General features: G+C 46.0%; 1 protein-coding gene across 3 annotated transcripts in view; it reads right to left on the bottom strand.

Annotated features, from left to right (window-relative positions):
• The window catches only part of FRAS1 (Fraser extracellular matrix complex subunit 1), a 109560-nt gene that overhangs the window by 67071 nt on the left and 21600 nt on the right, over window positions 1-20889 (bottom strand). For all 3 annotated transcript variants that reach the window (XM_039550676.1, XM_039550677.1, XM_039550678.1), the window contains exons 3-9: window positions 9033-9140; window positions 7602-7694; window positions 6275-6434; window positions 5587-5720; window positions 2905-2988; window positions 2172-2273; window positions 1884-2075 (exon numbers count right to left, since the gene is read on the bottom strand). In XM_039550676.1, coding sequence (XP_039406610.1) covers window positions 1884-2075; window positions 2172-2273; window positions 2905-2988; window positions 5587-5720; window positions 6275-6434; window positions 7602-7694; window positions 9033-9140 — 873 coding nt within the window. The remainder of the gene's footprint in view (window positions 1-1883; window positions 2076-2171; window positions 2274-2904; window positions 2989-5586; window positions 5721-6274; window positions 6435-7601; window positions 7695-9032; window positions 9141-20889) is intronic.

Genomic DNA, 20889 nt, shown 5'->3' with positions numbered 1-20889 from the left:
TCCAAGTGCTCCTGGCTTCACGTCGCCTCTGATTTATCGAGGCAGGTGCCTAAATAAACAGACCTGCAACTTCAGAAGGAAAATAAAAAGGACAAAGAAAACACAGCATTTGTTTTTTGAGTGAACATTTTCTTATAATCAATTAAGGCACATCTTGCACTATTGAGGCAAACTACGACCAAACCTGGCTTGGGGAGTTTTGAACTCTACACGTTAACATCTCCAGCTATTGTTCTGGAAAACACCCCTGGCTTTTCTGAATAATGGATTTTTTTTGTCAGTACCCAAGATGTGAGTGTGAATATTAACTAATCCTCCCCACTGAGCCATGACAGCACGCCATCATCATTAGTGTAAATGATCCAATTTACAGCCAGGAGCACGCAGGCAGCTCACTCAAACAGCTGCAAGTGCACAAGATTTTATGGCAACCACGGCTTTTCATCCAGCAAAATCTCTCTGTGCAGTTTCAGGTCGGGTGATCAGCAGCAGCACCATGGCAGGGGTGACTTTGGGTCCCACGCTCAGTGCATTTTGGCTGTTTCAAAGGCACAGTCACAGGTGAACAAACACTTTTATACCTTGATACGCCCTTTTTGGCACCATTTGGGAGTCCATGTGTGGATTTTCACTCCTTTGAACACTCATTAAAACAACCTAATCCAGTGAAACCATTATGTCCAGGCTTTGGCTGGACTTCAGACACACCACAAGGGTGCTGCTGCTCAAGATTTCAGCACACACAGGCAGAGTCACCAGAAAAGCATCACCACTGAGACAGAAAACCCAGAAGGCTACAATTCCTTCCCTTTTCCTCACTGACACTGTGGAATAGTAGGTATAAAACAGGTAAGAGCCCACCAATTAAAACAGATCATAGAATCACAGAAACATTTGAGTTGGAAAGGAGAAGTGGCCTTGGACACTTCCAGGGATGGGGCAGCCACAGCTTCTCTGGGCAACCTGTGCCAGGGCCTCAGCACCCTCACAGGGAACAGTTCCTTCCTAATACCTAATCTAAGCCTACTTTCTGTCAGTGTGAAGCCATTCTCTCTTATCATGTCACTCCAGGCCCTTGTAAATAGTCTCTCCATCTTTCTTGGAGCCCCTTCAGGTACTGGAAGGCCACGATTAGGTCTCCCGAAAGCCTTCTCTTCTCCAGGCTGAGCAATCCCAATCCTCTCAGCCTTTGCAGTGACAAACAACACAGAAGTCTTATCCCACTGCAAAAAAACCCCAATTCAAAGCATATTTGTACATGTGTGGATGAAGCATTCAACCCTATCTAATGCATTTTGCACATCCACTGCAGAGCAAATATAACATAACCTGGCAGGGAGGATATTTGTTTTGGAGTAAACAGCACTGGGAATAAAACACCTTGCCAGCTTCACTTCCACGCTAAGAATGGCATGGAAAAAATGAAGAAAAGTAGAACACCGAATTCCATATCCAGCTACCTTACTGAAGGCCACTGTAGCACACAGAATGAGCATAAAATGAACATTTCTTAAGCTTTTAACTATCTCTGACCTGTACATTTTTCCCCATGTTCAGCTCCTGGTAAATCCAATGATCACCACTGAACCCTCTGTGTGTCTGACCCTCCACTACAGCAGGCAGACACAGCATGGGAGGGAATCCAAGTTAAATTAGTCACTGATTCACACTGGTTTGCTTCACAATGGAAGCCCACTGTGCAAACTTGCACGGGCAATCCCAGGTTTGCTCTCCTTCCCTGTGAAGTGTTTTTGAGGGGATCACACAAAACAAGGGCCGGTTTTTGGAGCGTCTCAAGTCAAGAAAAAAGAAAAAGGGAGGGGGAAAAAAAAAAAATCCCAAGACTTGACACATCCATCTTGGTAGAAGAAAGCCTTTCTCACCTTGGCACACTCTACTTTGGCACACTCAGCTCCCTGGCAGGTGACTTGCCCCTCCTGGCACACGCAGAAGTCACAGCGGGTGCTGTTCCACATCTCTCCGTGGTGCCTGATGGTGCCACCGTCCAAGCAGCTTCCTTTGGAAGACACACACTCCTCACAGCACTTCCCGGGGCGCTGCACCTTGTTTTCCCCCTGAAAACATCACCCAGCAGTGAGCAGGGCAGTCTGAAGCCCTTGGCACAGCAGAAGGTGTAGCTGGGGTATCAGAGGTGGGTGATTTTTCAGTACCTTCTCACAGGTGACAGAGCCACAGGTCTCCCTCAGACATCTGACTTCCCCTCTCTGACATGCACACACAGTGCAGGCATTTTTTTTCCACTGTTCCCCATGCTGTTGAAAAGGAACATGGATACAGTTGTTTAACACTCCTGGCAAATAACCAAATTCCTTCCAGAAACCTGAGCTGCTTATGGAATATGATGGCTCCTTCTGCACGTCTCTATCAGATAATAAACTTTTCTTAAAAAATGCTGATCTCTACATGATCAGCAAACAGGAAGAAGAGGGATGAGGTCTAGATGACACTGTGGGCGTGTATTTCTCATTAATTGCAAGCTCATGGCATTGGGAAGGCCTGAACTACTATTATTAGCCAAAAAAAAAATCATTGACAGAAAAATCCCACATACATATATTCATTAAATAATGCATTAAACTCATTCCAGATGAAAAATGAAAGCTATAAATACTTTGACCACCGGTGCTTTCTGCTTTCCTCCTTCAAAACAAGTGTGAAAAGAAAGTGCCTCATCTGCTTCACCCTGCAAACTTCCTTTCCGCTGGCCAGCAAATTCTTATCTAGGCCTGATTTCTTTCAGCTCTCCTGCCTTTCCAGGAGGGAAAAAAGAAGTGTTTGTACTAAGCTATCAGTGCTGGCAGAAAGTCAGATGCTGGGGAGAAGGGCAAAGAGAGATGTGCCAAAAAACTGGGAGTGGTTTTGGTGTGGTTTGTCACAAGTCACCTGGAACGTTCTTCCTGACACCGAGCAGGGCTGTGGGACACATTCTGGGCAGCATTTTCCAGGAGCAAGAACCATAACTTCATCCTAAACAGAAGGCAGAGACAAGGAAAAGAAAGCATGAACAGTTAACAGGGGGGTCAGCATCAGTGCTTGGAATTCCAGGCATTTAGCATCTGTGGGATAACCCACTGCCACTCAAGGCTTCGTTTTGGCCCAAAAAGCAGCAAAAGAGCAGAGTAAAAGGCTTGGAAGATGTTTTCTCCTCCTCAATTTCTGGGCTTATTTAGATGGCAACTGAGGTCTGAATACATGGAGAGATGCAGACAAATTCATTCACATGACATAAAGTGCTCATATTCAGGCATACAGATATACAGAGGAAAAAATAAATATACAGCTATGCAGGGAAGCACAATAAAGCAGGAGATGGATGAGAGGAGTTTTTTTCTGGAATGGCCACATTTTGAGGTTTCGAAGGTGTGATTTACACTCACCACCTCTCAGGCATCTGCACTGTTTTAGTTAAATCCATCCATACTGTCTGTACAGATGTTAAATTACGCTTAAAACTGGATTTTTCTAATTTCAGGGTTTTTATGACGGATTTAAATCACGTTGGAAAAGGCTGGCACTTCACACCAATGTAACTTTTCCTGCATGCCTCAACTCCAACCATCCAAAAGGTGTCTAATTCCACTGCTCCCAGTCTGCGTCCATCCAGTGGTTTGGAACAGCACTGCTCATCAGCACCTCCCTCCAGCCACACCAGGATGAGCAGAGACAGACTGGTGGTCTGCAATTAGAGTAGGAATGCCAAGCACCATCACCTCATCTTCTTCATTAGTCAGATCCTGGGCTTGCAAAGAAAGAGTGGAAGACTTTGTACAAAAGTCACCAAGGACAGATTTCCCAGCAGAGTTAAAAGAACTTTTTTGTGTATTTTGGTGGCAGGCAACAGGAAGTTTTTGCATTATTTTCCTTCAGTAACTAGGGAAGAGCAAAGTTGTCTGAAAGATGGAAGATGAGAGTTTAATCCTGGGAGAATTTTTGTCTTAGCTTTTGATGGAGTAGAGAACGAAGGAAGGGACAGAGATAAAGGCCCATGCAAGAAAATGTTAGGTTTGATTGAGATCAGAACAGGTTCCTTGCACATCCTGCTAATGTCCCTTCCACAGGGAAATGTCCTTGGTAGGAAATATCTGGAACACCATCAGAATTGGCTTTCTGCTGCATTAACTTGGATGCTGCCAGCCAACTACTCTCAAATACATCACAGCAACAACACAGTCACTCCTGTTTTCATAAATTAGATCCTAATGATTGCTGATTAAACATTAGTGCAATGGCTCAGCAGGTAACGCCAGTCCAGTTGGAGTGGGAAAGGAGGGCTCTAAAGCTGGCATAAATTTGTTTTAATGCAGAGTACTTAGTAAATGAACACTAATGGAATATCTCAGGACAAAGCAAAACACAATTAGCACGCACACACACACGAACAGGTGGGCTTTCTTCTATCCAAAAAAAAGTGTTAATTGTCCAAACATCTGGTCCAGTAACAGAAAGCTGGGAAAGCATCAACATGGAATAAAGTTTATGAGTATTGCTTTTGGTTTTCTCAGTGAAGAGTTCTCAGTCAGGGAGCTTTTGGATCAATCACTGGAGCGTGGTAAGAGATTCAGAAAGAATCGGAAAATGGCAGTCCCTCAAACATAAAGTCAAGGTCAGAGACAAGGATTTCCAGGGAGCCAGTTCTAGGCATGCTGTTGGAAAGGAGTACACCAAGGGGCCCAAAAAAAGGGTACAATGGGCCCAATGAAAAGGATCCAAAGAGCACAGTCACACCCTTCAGCACGTTCAATATAATAACACAAATTCTAAAAAATGAGTGATTTGCCCAGAGTTCGGAGTAGTGTGTACAGTTTGCTGCCTTTACTAACCCTGTGTTAACGCTGTGTAGAATCCTGTAGGGTTTTGGCTGCGTTGATTCCTGCCCAAATGCTAAAAACTCATCACTTGTCCACAGCAAAGACCTTGGAAACAGGAATGTCCTTGTTCTCCTAGCTGGACTAAAACTGTGAGCTTGCCTAGGTCCTCTTCCCAGTTTTGTTGTTTTCTAAACACAAACACACTGCTCCGAAACTTTTCTTTCAGCTCAAGTTACCTTGTATTTCTGAACTCCTTAAGTTAAAAGGGGAATTTCATCCACATTTGAACTACTCTCAAATGCATTTTTAGAGTTCTTGTAAAAAAAAAAAATTAAACAGGACCTGCAAATCAAACTTTCCAGCTGCAAACCAAACACTGAAATTTGTGGCGATAAACCCCACTATAAATCTTGTGCTTTCATTCCTTCGCTCAGCAGAAATAAAAACATTTCCTGATCAACTCTAGATCACTTTTTTAGTAGAAAAAAAAAAAGCAGTTTCTTCAGAATTTGTGCTTAATTAGGCAGCAAAGGGACAAGAAAAATAAAATGGTGGGGAAAGAAGGTATTAAGGAAGACACGCACGGGCTTCATCATCACTCCACACCATTTCCGCAGGTCAAATACCCCTTTCCCAAATTGCCCACTTGTCACCCAGAAGCTTTGCCTGCTAATTTGGACCCCAGCAGGAGAAATGCATGTTGCCCATGGAAAAGGAGGTGTTGAGGAACATTCCTAGAAGGCTGGAGGGTCCTGACCTGGCTGCAGAGCAGAGGCTGGCAGGAAGCTGTGGAGCACTGAGTTGCGCCATCCCTGCAGACGCATCTGGAGCACCGCCCCAGGCTCCAGCCCTCGCCATCCTGGAACACGCGGCCATCGAAGGAGCAAGGCTCTAAGGGACAGGAAAACAAAGGGGGAGTTTCTTTTCCAACACCCTTTAATCCCTTGCTGTTACCCATAATTAAAAGCACAGCTTTTGTGCATCTCAGAATTCCGAACTGCAGTTTGTCAAAGCAGGTAAAAGAGAGTAACAATTCCACCAGTTTCCAAAGGGGTTGTGAATTAAGAGCTCTGGATGCACTTCTCCCACTGGGATTCTACAAGAAAAGGCATCCAACAGCTGAAGCATTCTTGGAACTTGCAGTCCAAGTGCATTGGAAATACCTGAGGTTTTTTTTCTCAATTTTAATCTCCAAAAGGAAGACTTATTAGGCACATCTGCTCACTGCTTAAAGCCTGTCCCCACCTCTTGGCCCATGGGAGAAGCCATTAAAAATGTAAATATGGCGGCAGGACAGAAAGGGAATTAAGAGACGTGCCTGACTCCAGAGTCTTCCCAACAAAAATGAACAAGAAAAGACAAGCTTTCCAGATTTGGGACTAAAAGGATGTTCTGAGTTCAGCTCAATGGAACCAGACAGTCCCCCATTCACATGCAGTACTCACCACCATGGCCCACACATTTGGGACAGCAGGAGCCCTGGGCAATGTCCTGCAGCTCCCCTTGTCCACAGGTGAGGGCTGGGCAGGTCCTGGGGCTGCAGGTCACCTTCCCATGGGTGCAGGAGCACTGGACACATTCCGAGCTGGCCCACTGCGTGCCATGCTGCACACAACACAACCAAAGGCACAGTGAGAAAGCACAGTGAGTCCTGGAAATAAGTCTTGTCCCTTTTCAAGTCCCTCCTCTCTCAAGGATGAGACTTGTCACTGACAAAAAGTAGCTTTCTGACCAGCTGGCAGTGGAATTGGGATGTGAAATGTGATTTTAGGTACAAATGTGTCCGTATCTTTGTGGGGATGCCTACCCAAAGGACAGGCTCAAAAAGAGCCAAAAGACAAAAGCTGCAGCAAGAGAACCACACAGTAAAATGCAGCAATGGCATAAGAAGAAATGTAATGTATTATGATAAAACATAGCAGCACCAAATCACAGGCACAAAGAAATATGAGAAGAGGAAGGGTGTGCTACCCCTCCTGTTTTTGTTTAGCTTGTACCAGCTTCATGCTGGCCATGCCTCATGCTGAAACAGAGGGTTGAGAAATCCATCTCAGGTGTAGACAATACAGTCCACATATGCAAATGTGTGGGCATTTTAGCATATTCCTTGAGATTTGGACCTGACTTGCCTCTTGTCAAACAGAAAAGTCTGTAAGAGACCACACATAGGACTTGAGTTTGCTGTTAAGCCATTTTTCTACATTTGCCAGTTGTTTGACATGATTCATTAACTACTACCCATGAATTGTGATTTTTCTCTTATCTCCAGACAATTACTCTGATTGTTTTGGCCTTTCAGCCCCCCTAGGTGAAACCACATCCCAGAACCTGCTTCCTGAATAATTCAGGATTACAGAATACAGAACCCAGGTCGCAGAGCAGCAATCAATCTCCAGCAGCCATAGATGGCTGCTGAGAGAAAAGCCTTCTCTGAGGACAGCTAATATGTCGAGTTCACTGTGCTTTGCTCCCCTCCTGATGTTACTGCACTGTCTCAGTCATCCACAGAAACAGCAAAGGGAAGGAACAATTGGGGAAATTTCTCCCATTAAGCCATGCAGGACACACAACTGCTCAGCGACACGTTCCCCTTCTGCAAACCCTGCTGACCAAACTCCTGCTGAATTCCAGTGTCTGACAGCGGCAGGATATAAATGCAATGATCTATCCTTCCCCTGCACACCAGCTCAGCATCCTCCACTGGCTGAACCAAGCGGGGAGCTAAAAACAGGTAAGGATTGTCCCAGCTGAGGAACTGGACAGAGCACTCACGCTGTGGATCTGTCCTTCGTGCTGGCAGAATCCTTCAGCTCGGGAGGCACACTCAGGGCAGCACTTGTTGGAGGCTATCTGGAGCACTTCTCCCTAAAAAGAGACAGGATTCCAATAAGCAGCTGACATCAAATAGGGACTTTAACATGAAGGGGAAGCCATGAGGCCTTGCTGGACCTGGTGCTCCCAGTTCAGACAGAAAAGGTTTCAAGGGAAATATAGATTGCTGCTACACCACATCCCCTTGCTGAGAGAGGTGACACCTCACTTTGTGTATTGAACATTTTACCCTCAAAATAGCAGCAGAATTTTCACCCTAACAGTACAACTAGGAATTCCCCAGCCAAATCAGTTTTCAAAGAATAGAAAACACTTGTCCAAGACAAAGCTCAAGATTCTTCACTGAAAGGCCACTGAGAAACAAGGGACAGATGTTGCTGAAACAAGATCAGCAACATTTGCATAAATCTCATAATGAGTAGATAAGAAATAAACCATGGAGAAGGATGGTGATTTCTGACCTTGCTCCTCAATGGGAGGTTTAGCCTTGAAGCATGAAAGGATATTTTTCTTCTGAGATCCTTGGTGAGCCTTTTCAATGTTTAAATGACCAGATGTTTTTGGAACACTTAAACATTTTGTCTTGAAGATTGCCCGTGTCAAGGAGTCACACAGATTCATTTCACACTAGAAACCGATTTCCCTTCATGACCTTTAAAGCTGCCACCTTTTCATTTACCCGATTTTCATCATTTTATCCCGTGCACTCATTATTAGGTGTGCCATGACAGCACTTCATTTCCCTCCTCTTTAGCACAAAAATTGCTAATAGTTCAGTCTAGCTTTAATCAATACCCAGCGATAATAACGGGGAAAACCAGTAAGAATCAAAATTATTTCCTCATTAGTGCTGTCATATTGGGAAACATTTTAACCTGCTTCACAAAGCCATATAATTATACTGACAGAGCCTCTTTTAAACACTCATTTTCACTGCTATTTGTGCACTCTACCCCAGCAATCCAGATGTTAATGCAAGACCAATCCCATGGCCAATTAATGAAGACCCAGACAAAGACAAGCAGGAGACAACGAAAGCTCAGCAACCATCACGAGGAAGAAGAAGCTGGACGACAGACAATCTCAGCTCTGTTGTTGCTCAGCAGAGTGGAAAGTGCCCATCTGCATCTTCGAGGGAGCCCCAGCTCCACCTTCAAATGAAGGGGGACTGGAAGCTGGGCTCATGCTGGGAGGTTTGAGCCCAGTTCAGGGGCTTCCTTTGGGATCAAGCTGCTCCAACACCCGGCCTCTGGCTGGAGCGCGGCGAAGGGGACAAAGGCTTCACACACCACGTGTTTTCACTCCAAGGAGGAGTGGAAGGACACAGAGCCTGTGTCTGGCTCTGGACAGCCACACACACTCGCCCCTTACCTTCTGGAAGTCACACTGAGGGGGCTTGCAGACTGTAGGCTCACAGGTGACAACACTGCTCCGGCAACGGCAGTCTTGGCAAGAGTCCGGCTTCCAGAACGTGTTATTCTGCAAATAAAGTTGGAAAGGAGACCCATGCAGCACAAGGCATGTCCTGTTTTAACAACGTGTCTCAAACAACTCCATAGAGCCAGACTGGAACAGAGCCCCCCTCCCTCCCACATGCTTATCAGGCCCAAGTTGGCACTTTTCACTCAACAACTTCCAGCACGCAGTTGAAAGACAAGGCCATGCACGGCCAATAATCAGCTCCAACGGCAAGATAATCCAACTTCCAAGAGCTCCAGGTGATTACAACATCTCTGGAAAACTTCCCTGTAATCAAGTGCAGACTGTCCACGCTGCAGGTTGATCCCAGCTTGTGCTGAGGCAGCACAGGCAGCTTTGAGGCAAACCCACTCCTGGACATGTGGCCGGGTATGAACGGGCTCTACCTGGGCACGTTTACTCCAAAACACCACGAAGGAGGGCCTGGCCCAGCAGACGGTCTGACAGGTCTGGAAACAGCTGTCGCCACTGCTCGATCAGTGCACCCAACTGGAACACCCACAGCTAATTCACAAGGGTTTCCACCACCCGTGCTTGACCCCCTTCCGTTGCTTCCACGCTGAGGTCGTGATCCCACGCTGCCTCCACAAGATAATGGGAAGAGGAGGATCAGTTTCTCATCTGAAACACTCTGTTCCGCTAGACAATCCCTGTCCCTGTTGTACAGACAAACAGTGGGCTAAACTCCCACCACACAGGGCGTTTTCCTGTGTAGGATGGACAGCCCCTATCCCAGGCATAGAGCCTCGTTTTTAATGGATTTGCAAGGAGACCAGACCTTGCTGCTCATTTACACGATGTAGTGATTTGCTTCAATTTACTCGCAGGGCAAAGTACGACTCAGGCAAATTAAGCTCCGGAAGGATGATTAACAGTTGACTGCTACGAGCACATTTACAGCTAACTACTAAAACTGCAATTAAGCATAATGATGAAATACTGAAATGTGCCTTAAAGGCCCAGTAGGCCGCTTAATGACAGAAAAAAATCCCCTGAAAAACCTGGCCACTTGCTCAGGCACTTCTGTCGGGTGCTGGATCAAGAGTGTCAATCTGCAAACAGTGGGACAGCCAAAAACATTGCAAAACAATCCTCATGTCTCTCCCCTGCTTTCCAAAAGCTTTTCTCGCACATCAAACTGTGCTCCTCTCTCGTGGTAAAGGTCATGCACAGGTGAGTGCAAACACTCCATCAGCATCAGAAATTTAGGGAGATTTTCTCTTAATGGAACGATGGCGGCAATGCTGACCTTAGAAGGCGCACAGCCCCTCGGGGCAAGGCACCAACAAGGCAGGCAAAGAGGGACAGCAATTCCTGCTCAGGAGCACAGCTGGTTCTCCTCTCGCTCACACACGGCTGCAGAACAGAAACCCTGACAGCACCTCTGCCAGCAGATTTATGGTGCAGTTAGAGAAAAAATGAAGGTTAAGTGATGTGCGTGCCAAGCTTTAGCTAACACACACATCGGAGTTAACCCATCCCGCTGGCTTCAGCAGCGCTCTGTGTTTGAAATCTGGCAGCTCCCTGCAGGGAAGCCAGCCATGGGGTAACCAGGAGTGGGAAGGGAAGGGAAGGGAAGGGAAGGGAAGGGAAGGGAAGGGAAGGGAAGGGAAGGGAAGGGAAGGGGCACACTTAGTGCCTCATCTCTTGGTTCTCCTAAACCTTCACCTCCGGCCTGTCATGCTTATTAAAATAAAAAAAAAAAGAAAAATCATTTCCACGGTGGAATAATAACCAAAGGACTCATATGGCAAAAGGTCAGGACAGAGCCACCCTTACCCACATTTTGAGATTTAAATGCTCAGGTTTGTGGTAAGAAAACCCCTCTTTGGTCTTCTTCCTCCCGTTTTCTATCACAGCCCAAGCAGGCTGGCTCCTAACTGTGGGCTCAAATCAGCTGCTTCTAAATTCCTTTTGCCTGGTACTGGATCAAAATCGACACTTCTCTGCAGAGTTTTAAAAATTCATTATCTAGTTAATAGTCAGGAAACTACCACCTGATTTGTTGGGATGTGAGAGTCTTCCAAGCATTTCACGGGTCTCAGCATCCAGGTCTTTGGACAATTCAACATTTAGCTTAAGATTCCTGGCAACAGACCTAAAGTCTAGTTTGGAAAGTCTGGGTCCCACGTATTTGTCCTGCTGTGAGGTTTTGTAAGTGTTCACCCACAAGTACCTACAAGGACACTTCAAAGCTCCCAGGCAATACAGCTTTAAACATAAAGCAAGACTTCTCAGTGGACACTGAAAGAACTGCTGGAAATCTGCCTGACGTCTTCTCCACGGCCCTGTACCTCAGTGGACAAATTATCTGCTGCAATCTAAGTGTTGGATTCCAATCCTGTTGAGAGTGTATTTTTATCAATGACAATTTAAGGGCCTTTTCCCTTACAAGTACTAATATAATTAACAGTATAAATAATGAAATATCATGCAGAGAGCACTTTGAAGACAGAAAGCATTCCTTAAGCACCAAGTAGTGCCATTATAATTTATTAATTCCCTGGATTTCCCTACATCAAAAGAAGAAATGATAGCTAATTCAACTGAATTTTAAAACACCACGCTGCAAGAAGAGATACGTCTACATTACTTGGGCCAGCTTGCAGAACAGGGGCCAAAAGAGCAAGAAATGCCCACAAACCTTTTGAGCCTGCAGACACCCAGACCAAGATGAAATGAAATGAAATAAAACTGGAGACACAGGAACACAGTGTGAGCACGTGATGGACTTGGAGAATACTGATGAGGATTTAGAGAAAGGCAGGGGAGAAAAAGATAAAAGAAGGAGGCAAGAACACAACCAGCAGTAAAAGCAAAGAAAAAGTTAAAGAGACAAAGAGCAGAGGTGGCGCGGAGGGAGCCCAGAACAGCTGTGAGTGCTCCTGGTTTGCTGCTGTCACCCTGTCACATTAACCAGAGCACAGAAAGACCTAAATCTCTTGGACCACAGCTTTTTCAACTGGCTATTGTAACTTCAGACAGCAGCACCTGTCCCTCCTCTACCTCAGCAAAAAAAAGCAGTACCCAACAAATCAAAAATAATCAGAGTCTGCTATTAATATGTGAAAAGCCTCAGTAATTTAATCAGGTGCCACTTAGAATGGGATATCATCCCACCAGATAACAGTCTGTGTGCTATTCTGGTGCAGTGACTCAGGAAGTAAGAAGCATACAACAGCTGGCTTGTGTCCCCTTTCCAGCTCTTATGGCTTCCTGAAAATATCCAGTCCATCCCTAAAATGTCACTGGACGCTGGGGTGTCCCCTGCAGCGCCCAGGACCTGTAAAGCTGTTCACTGGGGTGGTGGCATTGCTGCAATTGCTAAGCAGGGTGGAGCCAGCAGAGCACAGCTGCAGCCTTCGTGTCAGCCAGGGGTCGAGCTGCAGAGTTGTGGTGTCACGCCAAAATGAGGCGGTTGTTGCTCATCATGTACCCCACTAATTACCCGACGATGGAGAGGGGTCTGGAGCACCTCTCTCATGAGGAGAGACTGCAGGAGCTGGGCCTGGTTAGTCTGGAGAAGACTGAGAGGGAATCTCATCAATCCATACGGGTCTCTCCAAGGTGCGTCAACAGGATCGTGCCAGACTTCTTGGTGTGCCCAGTGACAGGACAAGGAGTAACAGCCATAAACTAAAACACAAGAAGTCCCACCTGAACATGAGGAAGAGCTTCTTTCCATGAGGGTGGCAGAGCACTGGAACAGCTGGCCAGGGAGGTCATGGAGTCTCCCTCTCTGGAGACATCCCAAACCCACCTGGATGCATTCCTGCGTCACCTGCTCTGGGTGACCCTGCCTTGGCTGGGGGCTTGGACTGGGTGATCTCCAGAGCTCCCTTCCAACCCCAGCTATTCTGGGATTCTGTGATTAACCCTCCAAGGGGCTGCTGGACTCTGCTTTGGGGAGCGGGGAGGCCACACCACGGGGAGATGCCCCAAGGGAGCTCCAAGTCTGAGTATCAGGTTGGATTTACCTCCCAAGTCGTTCCTGTGCCAGAGACAACTGAGAAAAGGCAGGGATCAGGTGTCTCAGAGGAGGAATTCCAGGCTGCTTTGCTGAAATCGACGGCAGAGCCCGGAGCAATTACACTTTTGGTAACAATTACCAGCATTGCCCACCGGCTGCCAAGTGAGGAGCCTTGGCAGCGCCGCTTTCATTTGTCATTTCCACTCCAATTACTTGACAATGCCAGGTAACTGGCAGGAGAAGCCCGAACGAAGGGAAGTGGAGAGAGCACTGCACGGTGTGTGGGGATACCCATTAATGGAGCGATGAGGAGATGAAAGTAATTCAGAGACACATAAAGGATTCCCAGTGCCCATTCGGGTTTGGATTTGATGTTTTATCCTTGGCAATGGGGAGCTGTTGCTCTGCTGAGTGTGTTTTCAGATCTGGTATTTGCTCGCATATAACAGAATCTCCTTGACAAGGGGGTTTTAATGGGCTCATTCCAGCATGCACACAATCAGAGAACAACACAGGAACGACTGGGCTCGGAAATCAAATGGAAATTCAGCTCCTCTCAGTGGAAACAGCTTTAGTCCTACAGTCCTGGGAGAGTACAGAGCAGTTAAGGCAAAGCACAGGTCTTGGTTAACAACACAGCAACATGAACACACTGTTTCGGGAATTGGGAACTAGTTTTCTCCTTCTTCCAGTCAGGGAATTAGGAAGTTACATAAAGTAAAACAAGGTACTGTTTTCACAGTTCAGCAGTCTGCTACATTTCCAGCTGTTAAAGTCTTTCACCAGTTATACCAGCCTTGTAAAAATCGAGTCTAAAAATAACATTTCCCAGTAGTCCTAAGATATTTCAGGGATATGATATTCCAAAATATTCTTCAAATACTTAGGTGCTATTGTAATCTTTATACTATCTTTCAGACAGACACAGAAGCAGTCGACAGGAAAGGGCCCAAATGAACGAAATGCACTGAGAAAACAGGGCAGAAGGAGTAAAACTATGGCTTAAAATCATTGGTTCTAACCAGGATTTAAATCAGCACGCAGAGATCTTTGTTCTGACCAACAGGTCAATATTTTGGGAGCAGCAGTGTTCCTGTAGAAAGGTCAATGCCTTTTGGTTTGTCACTATTAGATTGACCCAAAGCAACTTGCAGTCTGTTTGCAAACTTTCTTCGCACATTAAATCCATCTATAAATGGACATGGTGAATGACTGACAGCAAAAACAATGACTATTTTCTCCCATTTTCTTATGCTGCAGATTTTTTCCATGCCCAATTGTGTGTTGAGTTTGATGAATCACACAGACCCGCAATTCTTCTCAGCATCCAGGACCCCATTTGGGGTCCTCCTGCTGGGTTTTCTCCCTTTTACCCAAATAGTTCCTAACCTGCCAACTGGCAAATTTCAAACATCCTCCCCCAAAATGACTTCTGAATGGATATCAAACTGTTAATGGATGTCAGACCCGGAGTGCTTGATTGAACAGCTGTGGAAAAGAAGGGAGATAAGGGATTAATTTAATCTAAACTTGATCACAGCTTTAATGATAGCACTTATTACAATATAGTGGCTATTTCTGGAGCAGCAGGAGCGCCCATCTCTGCTGTGTGATGGTCTGGATGCAGGTGTGCCTATGGCAAAGCACCAAGGAGGTGATGGTCTGCCCCCTTCAAATGATGCTGCTTGTTCAAAAATTGAACCTGGCAGAGCCACCAGGACGCCAGCAGTCAACAGCAAGCGTATCCCAACAAAGATGTGCCAAATGATGAAGTGAGACTGCCAGCAGGATGCGGGATTTCAATTAAAAATGCAGGTTATGGTGGGCCAAATGCTTCCACGTTAACTGCGTCTAAGCTGGGGCAGAAAGAACAAGCCAGACTAAGCCTTTTATCCCGTTTCTAACAACAAAAAAAGCCTGCATCAGGCCATGAAAATCCCTGCAGCTGATTCAGCAGAGAAAGGAAATTTCCTTCAGTACCAGTCACGGGCCCTCGGAAGCTCTGCACCAGGTAACTCTAATTCCACTTCTTGAAGGCAACGATCCACTCTAGAGCAATTTTGCAAGCCATGTCAGCAAATTTACAGCTATCTCCAATTCCAGGCTGCACATTTAGGAAGTATCCTTTCAAAGCGAGGAATTACACACTTCGAATCCTACTATTGTCACTGTGGGTCCAAGCACAGTAATGTCCCGTACAGCTCCCAGAAAATACAACCCTTTATGTCCTCATCTTCCATCTCAGCCCCCTGTGCAGCAGATTAATAAACTGGTTCTGTCTTCCCTTCCAAAGGGAAAGAGGACTCCTGCACAGTCATTAATCTCGGAGAACAAAGGCTTCATTACTGAGCCAAAATGATGAAGAAAACCCTGTAGAATAAGGAAATGTGCAGACTGTCCTCGTGTCCTCCAGTATTGTTTCCAGAGCCTCTGGTTCACTGGGAGCTGTTGAGATTCAACCAGGTGACAATCTTACGACCAAACCAAATCGAAATAATGGCAGCGAAAGGTGGGTGACAGCTCAGTGTTAGACTCAAAGACACAGGCTCCTTGCTGCCTTCTGTTACAAATGAGTCAATTAATTCACTCCGGCACGCAGAAACTACAAGTTCAAGAACAAAATCAGGCTTAAAATATCCTGAAAAGGGCAAAGATGAGATATGTATTTGTGCGCTTCTACGTCGGGAAAAGCGTGATCAAGTTCATCAGGATCAAGAGTGACAGCATGGGGGGAAGGAGAGAAGAAGCAGCTGAGTTGAGCAGCACAGTCCTTGGCATTCACTGGGTCACACATACTTCAAAAATGATGATTTTTTTGATGACACCAAACAACTGAGGAGAACTACAGCTAATTACATCTTGCTCTACGAAAGAAGGAATGCCATGGGTACAAAAGATTATCCTGTTCAAGAGCAGTGAGCAGACTGAGGGAGAAGAGGCAAAACCTGTGGAGTAACACCAACAGGGGAGCAGCCGTGGCCAGAAAGTGCAGTGGAGAAAAAAGTACCTCCAGGGCTGGAAAGGGTGGTTAGATGAATCACAAACCATTGATTTTCAGGGAGGAAGGCGTAAGCAACAGTTGTGTGACACATTTAAACTCCCTCCCATGAGGCAGATAAAAGATAAACAGAGAAACAAGGGCATGGGTCGGCCTCAGGAGGAGAAGTACCAGTCTATTAATTAGCATGAGTGGCCATCAGTCTGAAATAAATCATATTATCCACTGGTATGTGGCAGCACTTGACAGGAAACAAACTGCACACGTCTTTGAGCTCATGCTGGAACAGTTCATTTTGCTTTCATTATTCAGAAGCACTGCATGAAAGGTCATGGCAAAAAAAATATTTATTTAAAATTAAAGCCCTGTAATCCTATCTAAAGTATATTTATTTTTTCGATGCATAACACCATGATTCTGTGACCTGATTTCCAACACAATGCCAGGGAGATGTCAGGAGCTGCTCTGAAAATAACCATGATCCATACTTAGAACACCTCTCCAATTTGCTCCCTTTACCACAGTTCCTCTTCCACAGAAAAACCAATTTTACAAAATTTGACTGTCCACAGGACAAGCAAGCTCAGGGACAAAGATTACCATAACCTCTACAACTCCTGCACATGAATTTTTGTCTCTCACCCCCTTCTCAGTACTTAACATCTCGCTCGGAATAAATCCGCGGTAAAAGCTCGGAACAGTTTACACAGCAAGTCCGTAATGGGGGCTGGAGCAGCAAGGGCAAGAGGGAGCACATGCATAAGCACTTACTTAGACTCTCGAAAACAGACTGGGGTGTTCCTAAATCTCTCCAACGCTCACCGTTTAAAAAAGGGACAGTTTTATATCAAAGCACTTGGCTCCTTCACTGTAGTGATGTCTTAACCTACAGAAGCTGCTCCATGAAATATTTAGCAGAGGCAAAACATATGCATTCCTTAAGTTCAGGCTGAGGAGAAAACTCATCTTCCCTCCATCCTCAGGCAGCAAGAATGGGCTGGATATTACAGTAAACAACACCTGAGAACTGGCTTTTGTTAACCATTTTAATTCTTCTTCTTTAATAAGCTTGAATGAGTGCTTGTTAACGTGTGCTTCAAAGCACATCTCTGGGGTACATAAAGCCTCAGGCATCAATGTCCGCACGGATTCAGCGAGAGGAGTAACGCAGAGCTTTCCTCACATCCCTCTCCATGCCATGGATATTTGCCAGGCTGAAGATATTGCTCGCTGACATGGTGTGCGCCAATTCCTGTCAGGCTACTTCACGCTTGGTTAGAAATAATTGCTGCCTCGTTACAAATTTAATAATGACACTGTGACATGGCAGAACTCTTCCTCGCAGTCTCCTTCCCTTCCTTCTTGAAGAAGATGTGAAACAGATTAACCACTACACAGCCCAGGGACTTTCAATTTTTTTTTTCTCCTCAAAGAAGGAAATCCCATTTTCCAAGATTTTGTTCATGTACTTTCTACATGGCTTAAGAAACATCTCACAATGCTTCTAACTCCAGGTTCCTGCAGGATCCTAAGGTTTTTAGTGTTTCTTCATCTGCGTCTGCGTCTACTTTGAGAAGGTCTCAGAGCAGAAGAGTCCCACTTGCCTGTACCCTGAACGATTCACAGCTTCCCTGAAGAATGAAGAGATTTAGGAAAAGTGACACAGGAAACACTCTTGAGGGAACTGTCCTCTCCACTGAATGGGTTAGGAACGAAAAGTCCAGGATGGAGAGGGAGAGGCTCTCCCATAACACAGCTGTAAAACTTGGCAGGTTATTCCACACTCTCCTTTCCTCACCTTCATTCCCACTGTGCCATGAATGCAGCTGATGCCACCTTCCTAGAGCTATAGGAATCCCACACCAGCTATCAATGGGACCTATCTGATTGCAGGGATGAACTCAGTTCTAAGGAAGAAGCCCTCCAAAGGCAAAGCAGGTTCATCTCCTTTGCTGCACAAGACTTATTTCTAAGAACGATGCAGCAAAGCACAAAGGAACATTCCCAGAGCTACAAGTACTTAGAGCAGCTCCAATCACGAGCCTTGTTTCAGTGCACCCATCCCTCCTGAAGATCTTGGTGATGGGAATTCCCAGCAGCAAGGCCTTGGTGCTTCCAATACTTTCAGGTGTCTCTCTACCTGTTACTCCCTATGCTTTCAAAGCCAGCAGCATGTAAATAAAGCACAATCTGATAATAAAAAAGGGTAGGGGGTTTAGAAAAATACTCTGCTGTTTTTTTCCTTCCTCTTCTTTCCCTTTTTTTTCCCCCTCAGCAAAATAAAAAACTGAGCTGGGAGATTCAAGACTGCTGAATTCCCTTTCTCTCCTGCATGGCTCTTCCACTCCTCTGCACTGGCACACTTCCCAGAGGTCTACACACAACTGCGTGGATGGATGGCTTTTCCAAACACCTGCATCCATCATTTGACTTGACCTCCAGAGGCCACATTCTTCCCTGCATTTTTAGTTACTTTTATCTTAAAAAGAAAAAAAGGACAGTAATGTGGGTCACCGGAGTGAAGCTGGCAGCCAGGCTCCCTCCTTTCCTGCCTGCAGGGAAGCAACTGTGACTCCCTGCTTCAGTGGTGCCTGGATCAGCCACAGCTCCCAGACTGCACCAACCCAGAGGAGAGCACACCCCAAATCACAGCCTTCACCTTGTGCCTGATGTTTCCCACTCAGGGCCATGAGGAATGCTGTTTCAGGCTCTGGAAAGAAACTGCCATAATGTGTAGTCCTGGTGAGACAGCCCATTTTTCAGGAGCTTGGGGATATGAAGCATTTCAGTGCTCTTTTTTATAGTCCAGTAAATAATGCACTTTAAATCCACCTGACAGCTGTTTAAGTCCTGCTAGGAGTCCAACCTTCAGGTTCTGGGTCCTGAAATACAGCTGAGCTGTGCCTGCTCCACCCCTGGAAGTGTTCAAAGCCAGGCTGGATGAGGCTTGGAGCAACCTGGGATAGTGGAAGGTATCCCTGCCCGTGGCAGAGGGCTGGAACTGACTGAGCTTTAAGGTCATTTCTGACTGTCTCCTATTTCTAGGAATACACAACCGTCCTTGCACAAGGAAATGTTGAGCAGAGGACGTGCAGTGACGGACAAGTGGGAAGCGGCTGCATTATCACCTTCCAGGACAAACGTGCTAAAATAGCAGCTAAACCCAGTGGGAATTGCAGCCATCCAGCAACCTCTCCTCAAAACACGCACCAGACAGCTTCAAATTGAGGGGAGACTCCTAAAAACAAAGAGGAAAGCAAGCCTGGAACTCTTTTTAACACAGCACGCTAAAAATCCTCCAGCTTTCCCTCACCTTCAAGAGGCCAATGAAAGATGCTTGATGAAAGCCTCGAGGCAGCCAGGGCTCTCCCTGCAAAAGCAGATTGCCCCAGGGAAATCCCAAATTCCCCAGCCCACACCAGCTCCCACCGGGCTGAGATATTGAGGCAGCCAAGACACACTGTTCTTGGAAATGAGGATGTACAAAGGCAGAAGACATTGCTTAACTCCTTATTAATCCGCAGAACTTTCCCACCACATGATGAGGAACAGAGAGAGGCAGAATTTCGGAGCCTAGCTCGGAGCACACTTGACTTGAAAACAAGCCAACACATGGATTTTTCCCTACCCTTCCCTGGATGATTAACCTGGGCACCACTCCCACGTCTGCAGACACAGTACACCAAGACTGAAGTGCCCATGAGCTACGTGCACAAGTCCTATCATGTCCACCCCACCCTCCCCACCCCAGCATTTGCAGTGCAAAAATAGGGGTTTATAGCACAAGAGAGTCCTCCTCTCAGGGTGGAGGATTAGCTACCCCGCTTTAACTTTTGTAGCAGGCTTACCCAGACATTATCACAGCTGCATTTCCACCTTGGGTCTGCAAGTGTAAGGAAAATGTCATCCAGGATGCCAGGAAAAGGATGGGGTTTTAATCATGTTGCCATGCTAAAGTGAACATATCTCCAAGAGCAAAAAGGAGGAGAACCTGGGGCAGGACAGCAGACAGGCCCCCAGGCTCTTTGCTGGACCTCCAAGCCATGGCCAGGGGAAAGAAAAGGGGCTTGTACTTCCAATAATCCCCTCCAGCGACATCACGTGCTCGGAATCACCAGCACATGGCTCCCACCACATTGCAGGGAATAAGAAAAGATCACACAGACTATCCAAACTCCAGAGCCTGCTGGGAATGTTAATCCAGCCTCCTGCCGTGACCCCGAGCAGCCCTGCCATGTGCACTCAGGGCAGCCAACTGCAATCCCCACGCCCGGCAAGGGGCTGGTTTGGGAAAACACAAAGTACCTTCAGAAAATCCATAGTGTCAGGAGTTATCTCAGAATGCTTTCACTCTGGGAGAGGGAAGCATTCTCCACATCTTCTTACAATGTTCTTCTGTCCTGTCATTTCTCCCTTCTTCTCCCTGCTTTTTTCCATTTCTTACAGGTGCCATTCATTACGTTCTTAATATTCAGCCCATTTTACACTATTTACCTTTCCCTACTTGTTTTGGGGGTTGGCTCTGCTAACTGCTGTAACTTTTCAAAACTTCACCACCTGTGGGATGTCACACGTGACAAAAGGAAAATCCAAATTTTGCCATCATGGTGCCACCTCATTATTCAAATCTCTTCACAATTTTCAGGTTACAGAGCCAATTTATCCTTCAATATTTAAGTTTTTAAACTTTCCCAGAACATAAAGAGACTCTGAAAGAAGATGACATTTTATTGCTGCTTTGAAATACCTCTGAGGAAAAACAGGGTGAAGTATTCCAGTGA

This window comes from Corvus cornix, chromosome 4 (assembly GCF_000738735.6).
Source record: "Corvus cornix cornix isolate S_Up_H32 chromosome 4, ASM73873v5, whole genome shotgun sequence".
NCBI lineage: Eukaryota > Metazoa > Chordata > Aves > Passeriformes > Corvidae > Corvus > Corvus cornix.
This window is presented reverse-complemented; position numbering and strand designations above follow the sequence as displayed.